This window comes from Trichoplax adhaerens, genomic scaffold (genome assembly GCF_000150275.1).
Source record: "Trichoplax adhaerens TRIADscaffold_22 genomic scaffold, whole genome shotgun sequence".
NCBI lineage: Eukaryota > Metazoa > Placozoa > Uniplacotomia > Trichoplacea > Trichoplacidae > Trichoplax > Trichoplax adhaerens.
Genome location: NW_002060963.1, coordinates 969,749 through 979,979, shown reverse-complemented (window position 1 = coordinate 979,979; position 10,231 = coordinate 969,749). Strand labels below are relative to the sequence as shown.

Here is a 10,231-nt window from a genome sequence, read left to right as displayed (position 1 = left end):
CTGAAATCAACACACTTGAATTATCTTAAACCTTACTTACGTATGCCTATTATTGTTAACAACCCTAGATTTTGGTATTATTTTTAAGTTATATCTAATTCACTTCAACATAAGATGTTGACAACAATAGCTTATCTAACAGCTTCATTACATATCCTATTTTAAAATTTTGAATCAGACAATTCTAAACATTTCATAGATAGTTAGCTTTTTTATTTTCATTTACTAAATCATTAATGCACTTTAACGCATATGATATATGACTTCTGAAAGTGTTCGAGTTTTAAGTACGATCGCTAGTGACAAGGCTACAGTATATTATCTAATCTTATCTTCGCCTATATTTTATTTATTGCATCGTTTATTATCATCATGAATAGTAAACAACCCTTGTCTCCAAAATCCATGTTTTCATGGTTCCTGCGAATTACGAAATAAAACATCTCATTGCACTTGCAGTTATGGCTACTACGGAAATCGCTGTCAATATCGTAAGTATTATTTAAATATCAATAGTGCAGGAGAATACATCGTTTTAACTTGCCATATAGTAGTGTTCATATCCTAAAATACAGATATATACGAGCTTGTGAATAAAGATGTTCTGCTTTCTCTGATCAGCCATTTTGAAAGGATACAGAAGTTTATTTCAATTTATACTTTCAAGTTTACCGATTGCGATTATCTATAACAATCTAGCGTATAAGTATATATATATGCTTAATCAAGTTTTTGCGTTGCATTTTAGGTGACCTTTGCTTACCTAATCCTTGTTATAATAACAACCCATGTACAAACATTAACGGAACTTTTCGATGCAACTGTTCATCAAAATATTATGGAACCCGCTGCCAAGGCTGTTAGTTCTTAAATTAGCGTAGTTTCCGATTGTAATCATTCAAAATTAGATACTTTCTAACGATTTACATTTATAAATATGCTATTTTGTGTATTTCATGGATATTTAATTAAGTCAACATATGCAGTTGATGTATATCTTTTACAGACTACCGTACTGATATCTTTATTGTAATATTTGTACTATATTAGCAGAACCGTGCGAGTGTGTACTATTGTCATATAATGTCTTACCAAGTGTATATAAAAGAGGATGCGTTCTAATTTCAATCTTTTTAATTTCCTATCTAGATTCTACAGGCACAGGTGAGACTATATTCTGTTTTTTTCTCAATATTTTCCCTATTGCACTAATATGTGACATTATCTCCACTAGTGAAACTAATAGATATACGACGTATGTCAGTTTAATTTAGAAATTTTAAGATAGAGTATTTAGCGTAACATATAACCCTATTCTGCCTAGATATTACATTATTAAGTCGAAAAAGAATTTTATTCTCAGTTTATATGTGTCTTTAGTAATTTTCAGACTCTCTACTATCTCAACTAACCATAAATGAAGTATAAGTTATCTGAAATTATTTCTACGTTTAAATTTAGTCTTTAGCATTAAATAATGATTATAAAATCAAGTGGTACTAAAAATACTTAAATCTGTAACATATCAAATACGGATCCATTATAACAAAATGACATCATAAAAATTAAACCTTCCGTAATTTATCATTATTAATACCTTTAGCTAGCAAGAATCAACTCTTTCTAGCCAGTGATACTAATAGTGCCTATGGGCGGCTTGAAATATATTATAATCATACCTGGAACTCGATTTGCTATCATGGTTTTGGCTTGGCCGATGCTAAAATTGCTTGCCAGCAGCTAGGATACTCAACTTTGCAATCCTTCAGTTATATACGTCAATCTGCAATAGAATCAGCCTGGCTTAGTAACATTCAGTGCAGCGGTAATGAGTCTTCACTAGCAAATTGTCCACGTAGGAGCCTAGAAATACCAAATTGTCAAGATTCATATGATCGAAATTTTCATTATGTGCGAACGTTAAGTTGCTTTACAGGTAAATGAAAATATGTAGTGCTTTTAATTTATTCTAATAATATATTTAAGCTTCCCTATAATCGTGAAACTTTAAGAATCCATGCCATTAGTACTTTTGACACAACTCTGACTTTAGTTCGACTTAAAATAAGTAAGCACGTAAGATCTCTCTAACTTCCCTTCACTTACATTTGATCAATTTGCTAGAATTAACAAAACACTATCTTATCTCACGATAAGAATAGCCGATATAGACATAGCCTTCAAATTCTAAAGGTTTATTGTTAAACCGCTATGCAAATCACGTTCTGGGAGGTCCGTGAATCACTTCTTTTCTCACAGTCAAAAGTAGCTAAGGTAAACAGGATAATCAGACTTAGCCAATTTCCAATCAATCACAATTCCATACAAAGCATTTATCTAACAGTCTCTACTCTATATATAGTAATTCCTTACTTGAAAATCAGTCGAACTGAGAAACGACACCCGGCTAAGATAAACCGGATGATTATCCTGATACTTAGGGCTGTAGAATCATCATACGGATGATATTACTTTCTATAGTACTTAGAAATTATAGCTAGAGTATTACTTAGCTAGTTAATGCTGAAGGAATCTTAAAATTTACGCAGCATTACAAAGCATTAATTATAGATGACATAAATCAGCTCAAGCTACTTATCAATAATAAACCAATTAGGTTTACTAACCATATTTTATGTTCAAAATTTTATCTCATCATGGATTACTTAATTATAAGTTGATATTGTACATAAGTAAGGTATATATTCATTCAGACAGTTAAAAATTAATAGTTGCATTATTAAATGTTAACTAATGTATTCAATCATACTTTAAAACTACATGGCATATTCCGGCGTACTCATTAGTTTATTTGCAGCATATTTACAGCACAAGAAATAAAGGATTCTGTGAACTATTTGTTTCTATTGAGTATCCCTTTTATTCTTATTTTTTAACAGCAAATAAATGGGAGAAAGATGTGCAAGTCCGTCTTATTAATGATCATGGATTAAATTCGACTGGCAGAATTGAAATCCTTTATAATAATACTTGGGGAACGATATGCAGCAAATCCTTTGATAAGTTAGATGCCAACGTCATCTGTAGACAGTTAGGATTTTCACATACAACTACGTATGGCAATAAATATGGCCGTGGAAGTGGGCAAATTTGGCTTGCTAACCTGCGTTGTTCTGGTTATGAATCTTTAGTAGCCGCATGTCCTCATGACAGTTGGGGAGTTCACAACTGCGGGCATAATAAAGATGTTGGTGTAACATGTTATGATGGTATGTTTTTTTATGTTTCTGAATTAAAATTTTATGTTATACAAATAATATTGCAATTACTTGTGCATATAAGAATATATGAAGTTCTGGCTTTCAGTACAAGTAGACGTTAGGTACGGTCTTAAAAGTAATCTGACATAATGTAATTTAAGATAAAAATTAATTTAGAAATTCATAATCTATATAAACTATACATCAGATTGCAAAATGTCTGGTTATGGAACCTACTTCAGTCATTTGCGATCACACATAGCACTAGAATATACCTTAAACTAACGTAAATATTTAGTGATACGACTTTATGAGTCCTAAAAGTTAACAAGTAATGGCGCTTTAATTTACTTTGAACTATATCGCAATATCATTGTCACATTCTGTAAAAATAGAAAGGAAGTAAGCTTTAACTCTTCAACAAATTTTATAATTCCTATGAGATTATAATAAACGTTATACATATACATAAATTCTAATATCTCCTATGAATATTTTGTATTAATAATTGCTTCTATTTTCGTTACAGAAAAAAATCCGTGTATAAGCAATCCATGCTATAATTATGGCACTTGTATTATACAAAACGGTACTGGGTATTATGCATATAAATATCGCTGTGAGTGTCCTTATGGATACTATGGAAGTCGTTGTCAATACCGTATGTATCTACATATCTGAACAGATTATTTCCTTACTCTAACAATACAACTAAAACTAACATTGATTTTGTCTTCAAGCAGTCTGTTAATAATAGGACTTAGTCAAATATGTTGTAAACATAACCTAGATAATGCGATTTGCACTTCGAAAAATAAATACCATGTTATTAAGATATCTAAATGACTGAAAACAGTATAGAAGTAGCAAGTATTTTACAATTTCGTTAGTTGTATCGTATGATGTCTTATTTTTATATTTGATGTCTTTGTATGCTGATTTTGCTGTATCTGCTAGGTGATTATTGTATATCACGTCCATGCTATTACAATCATGATTGTATATCGGTCAAAGGAAGAGCGCTGTGTAACTGCTCCAATAACTACTATGGAACTCGTTGCGGAAAATGTTAGTAGTATAAATCACAGTAATTATGTTAATATATACGAATGGATTAAGTCACGCCATATCGTCATGTTTATAGTTTGTAGCTATAGAGATAAATACAGAAGGCCTTGATTTGCAGTAATACCACTAAGTAACCTTGTTGAAGATCATAAATATATGTAAGATTCTTTTACTGATATTCGATATTATTTTTAAACATAATTTAGATGCCGCAAATGGAGGTAAGACTTCTAATAATTAGCTACTATTAACGATGTAAATTTCTCTTTTTACTGTAATAATAGGTATAATTTTGTTCTATAGTATTTACCGACTTACACAATGTTTAATATCAAAATTACAAATGCTTCATATTTAACTGTAAATGCTCAATTTTGGCATTATTTTATATCGTAATAACATAAACCGCACGTAACTGCTTACGCGAAAAAATGATTTCTTAAAACTAGTGCAGAAGGGTAGCAACAAATTTCTAACTGTTCATACAACTACCTTGGGTAATAATTTATAATCTTTAGTAAAAGTAGTAATGTTAAATATTCGGAGATATTATAACTGGCACTATAATCTGAGTCTCCTCATATCACATTATGAGAACTTCCAAGATATGAAGCTTACGTAACTATTGAATCTTACAAAATTACTAGTAGGTTTTAGTTAAATTAATTGCCCTAAATTCGTCAAAGTAATAATTAAACAAATTTCAAACATTTGGTATTTACTGATGTTTAAAGCAGCATGATTTCAATGTATCATTTTAATTTTATTTATAATACTAATAATATGTTGCGTAAAATAGGAGAAGCAATAATTTAATCTATTTCTGTACCGCACTAACTGAGAAAATACTTTATTAACATCATTAATTTGGTTAAGACACATTATAAATAAAATGTTATAATGTAAGATAAACTCATTAATTCTGGAAGATTGCTAGCTATGAAATGTTTAATATAAGATGTTTTAAATTGCAGTATTACTATAGTCTGGAGAGGTAAGACAAACACAGTCAAGATTTCATTCGCTAATCAGGGTGAATGTAAAGTTTACAGCGTCAGCACATACAATACATTTATGCATTGTCTCTATAGTCTACTTCATTTCACGGAAAAAAGTCATCTACTATCTGAGATAAATCGTAAATAATGATTATCTGCCCAATCATTCAATTTAATTCAATATTTTTCTATTTTCCTGCAAATAGCTACGGAAGGACAACTACATCTTTCCGGTGGTACAACTAGCGGAAGGCTTGAAATATATCATCATGGTACTTGGGGTACAGTATGTAATCCTAGTTTCGGGTGGTTTACGGCTAAAGTAGCTTGCAGACAGTTGGGTTTTTCAGCGATATCTAATTATGGTTATCTCCCGAATACTCACGTTGGCTCAATTTGGCCTAGTAATGTTACCTGCACAGATTATGAATCTCCTGCAAGTTGTTTCTTCAACACTTCGGTAAATTTTCCTTCTGATTCATGCTTGGATATCTTTCTAACTTGTTATAATGGTAAGTTAATAATTCCATGATTAATTGCAATAGAGCGTATAGTTAACCATATTTAATATTCTTACTATTGACAATATTATTTTATCAAAGTAGATATTACGTTTATTACATATTTTTATAATTATTATTCAGTAAGAATTAGAATTAAGTAAAAAGTTATTTAAACTTTAACAGAAATGAGCTTAGCTTAAGACTTCTATTTTACTCATAGTTGAAAAATTATTATTGATTTACATTGTTTGTTGATACTGGCTCTAAATTTTCCTCTATAAACGGTTAAATTAAGCAGATTTACAACTAGTAAATTGTAATACGATCGACTATATCTTATGCCATTTTATGTCGTTTGCTCACAATAAAGCTAGACCAACTAAAACTTAAGATAAGATTCTGCTTTATTACATTTGTAAAAATTAAAAAGGCCCGCAAGAGCTAGGCCATAATAGTAAAACAGTAAAACATGCGATACCAGTTCTAGCTATAAAAAAACATACGCATATGGTGATTTTTTATGAGCCTTTCAACGGTAATGAAAACTAAAATCATCGATTTACTAAGTGTAGAATTATTAAGTGATCAATTGAGTAACAATTACACATTATAAAAAAAATATAGACCGAATTATGCTGCAGGGCTATCTTTTAATGTTTCAATACTTTCACATTTGTATCGTGTCATAATGAAATATGTACTCCGTCTCCAATTTAAAATGCAGCTATCAACGAATGCCATTCATCGCGTTGTAGACATAACGGCACATGCACAGATAACGTAGATGGTTATGCGTGTAACTGTCTCGTAGGATATACCGGCAATCAATGCGAAACTAGTAAGAGTTATACATTACATTTAATCGCCAATCAAATCAAGTTCGAAATGCTATATTATATTCTAAATATTATAAAATTAAATTTTTTCATTAATCTTTAGATATTAACGAATGCTCATCGAATCCTTGTCTATATGGCGGTACATGCCAAGATCAAATCGATAGTTATAGATGCAATTGTCCCTTTGATCGAACAGGAATCTATTGCGAGACAGGTATCGATAGTTTAACATTATAATGATCTCAGCGTTCGTAAACACAATTTTATCAATATATTATTTTCTACAGTAATCGAATTCGATGTTTAGTAATAGATGTAGTAAAGTTTTAGGAACAGATATCGATATTATAACTATTTGAAATAATGAAGTTAACACGATTCTACCATCATTATTTTCTGTTACATTTAAGATGGTAATGTATGCCGAATAAATAGTTCGGTATGTATAAATGGAGGCACTTGTATCCCTCTCGGCGTATATAACTATACATGTAATTGTACAGCAAAAACGTATGGAAGTAATTGTCAATACGGTAAATATTGAATACTTTGATTAAAATGTAATTTAATAGTAATTATGATAAATTTAACTGTACATATGTTGTGGTAAATAGTTATCAATAAAGACGATAGTGTCGTATTAATGTTGATACAAAAATCGACTTTGGTACTCTAATTATTAAAATTAAATAATTTAATTGCAATACTATTATTGCATTATCAAAAGATTAAGTAATAGATAAACGCTTATTACGAAATAGAGTAGTCTTAAAGATTACGATAAAGATCTTTATCAATTTTATAGATATCGATGAATGCCAGTCATCGCCTTGTAGACATAACGGCACATGCACAAATAACGTGGATAGTTATGCGTGTAACTGTCTCGTAGGATATACCGGCAATCAATGCGAAACTAGTAAGAGTTATACATTACATTTAATCGCCAATCAAATCAAGTTCGAAATGCTATATTATATTCTAAATATTATAAAATTAAATTTTTTCATTAATCTTTAGATATTAACGAATGCTCATCGAATCCTTGTCTATATGGCGGTACATGCCAAGATCAAATCGATAGTTATAGATGCAATTGTCCCTTTGATCGAACAGGAATCTATTGCGAGACAGGTATCGATAGTTCTACATTCTAGGAATCTTAGCCTTAGTAAACACTTAATTTTAATAAATTATTTTCTGTACGAATCAAATTTAATATTATGTATTAAATTGGTTTAATCCCTTTTAACATATAATATCTATATTACGAGTGCACTGTTTATTTATACAATCACAATCTACATTTACTTTATAGGTTCAACCTATTATTCTATATCGCATAATTCGTTTACTAAATATTACTGCAATATCTTAGATTCCCACAACTACTGTATATAGTTTAAAATCACTACATGTTCACATGTAGATTTATTCACTGCAAATATAATATACAGCTAAATCATAGCTATTTAATATAAATAAATTAAATTAAAACGATTCTCTAATCATGATCTTTCATTTATCCGGTACTTAAGATGGTAATACCTGCCGTACAAATAGCTCGGTATGTCAAAACGGAGGCCTTTGTATCGCTCATAGCGTGTATAACTATACATGCAATTGTACAACCAAAACATATGGAAATAACTGCCAATATAGTAAGTGTTTAATATCTTGAAATTGATATATTTTGAAACTAATTTAAAATTAACTACTTGTATTTTTTAACAAATAAATATAAACAGCTAATGTTTCATTAATTTTGCAACTGGAAATTGATTATCCCATCTTCAATTAAAAATTAATATTTCAGTGCCTTTAGTTGAGTTTTAAAACATCAAATATACCAATTGGAATAAATAACACATCATTTTGGTGGAAATTACATTATTTTTATACTAATAAAATACTTTTTGGAATGACTGTAATAGAATTATTAGCATTAATTGTAGTAATTCGATATTTCTGCTAGTAAGTTACTGTATACTTTATTTACAGTAATACTGTAACTTTATTAATCATTAGTTAAAGTTCTAAAATCATTAAATGCGCTTATATTAAATATGATTATCACATTAGTAATAGTCATAATATTTCATAATGACATTAAATTACCTAAAATTACGGTACGGTATTGGAAGTAACGGTGTTTATTGGCGTAATTGATATATTTACTATATGTTAAGCTGTATTCACAAAACACTAACCCAATAATGCTATAAAATATTATTAAGCAATAGATAATATGTAGCAATATATAGCACAATGGCATCATAGCGAAATATACCATGCTGTAGCCAACATACTAGTAATACTGTAATAGACTACAGAGCAAAAACATAGATTAAGATAAAGATTATAACAAATTTCATAGATATCACTGAATGCCAGGCATTGCCTTGTCAAAATAATGGTACCTGTACAGAGAATATGAATGATTACAAATGTAACTGTCCGTTAGGATATAGCGGCGATCAATGCGAAACTAGTAAGAACTCGTATATACGCGTATGGACATAAATCTATACACAAATTAAATCGAATTTGAAGTACTGTACATAAAAATCTATCTAAAACCAAATGATTTTATCACCGTATAGATATCAACGAATGCTCCTCAAATCCTTGCCTATACGACGGTACATGCCACGATCAAACCAATGGCTATACATGCATTTGTCCCTTCGATCGAACAGGAATCTATTGCGAAACAGGTATCGATAATTCAACTTTCAAGTGTCCTAAACCTTAATAAATACCTTATTATAGATAAATTATTTCTTTTTACATTAATCGAATTCAATGTTTATTAATAGATTTAGTTCAGTTTTATGAACCTATATCTACATATCGCAGCTATATGAAATAATTAAATTAATTCAATTCTGAATTCGCTTTATTTCTGCTATACTTAAGATGGTAATATATGCCGAACAAATAGTTCGTTATGTAAGAACGGAGGCATTTGTATCGCTCTCGGTGTGTATAACTATACATGCAATTGTACCGTAAAAACGTATGGAAATAATTGTCAATATGGTAAATATTAAGTATTTTTGATAAAGATGTGATTTATTATTGATTGTGATAGATTTAACTATATTTATGTATGTAGTAGAATATAACTATAAATATTAAATAATATTCTATAAATTGTTACAGAAGTCATACTTCTCATCATAAATTCTGAATAATAATTAATTGTAATTATTGATTTAAAGTCAAGTTCTAGAAGTATAAATTACTTCCATAAATTAAGATCATTTCAAATTTTGAGTTCTTGTACCTTGTAACAGCTAAGATTACAGTCACTACAGAATGCCCTTAACAAATTGTATTTGGTTATATTCTGAACTAGTCTGCTTTATACAAAGGGTGCAATTCAGGAACGAGTGCGCTATTTTGTAAAATTGTTCGAATTATCGATCTATTTGCTCATTTATTAAAATAATTTAATACTACGTACTATATCATATTATTAGAACTTTAAGCTGTGAAAACTTTTATAACCAAAGTTTGTTTATTTAAAAATTACTTTCAAGAGATCAGTAGATGTGCTTCCAATCCTTGTCAGCATAAAACGCAACATGCACCGATCA

General features: G+C 29.6%; 1 protein-coding gene across 1 annotated transcript; it reads left to right on the top strand.

Annotated features, from left to right (window-relative positions):
• Positions 1 to 448: 448 nt before the first annotated feature.
• TRIADDRAFT_1375 (uncharacterized protein) lies at positions 449 to 10,209 on the top strand (the record flags this gene model as incomplete). Its single annotated transcript, XM_002117249.1, has 11 exons — positions 449 to 491; positions 3,751 to 3,882; positions 6,515 to 6,628; positions 6,730 to 6,852; positions 7,040 to 7,162; positions 7,435 to 7,548; positions 7,650 to 7,763; positions 9,007 to 9,120; positions 9,233 to 9,368; positions 9,574 to 9,671; positions 10,175 to 10,209. Coding segments are annotated over 11 exons (1,146 nt in total), but the record flags the coding sequence as incomplete, so codon positions are not given.
• Between the last annotated feature and the right edge of the window lie 22 nt (positions 10,210 to 10,231).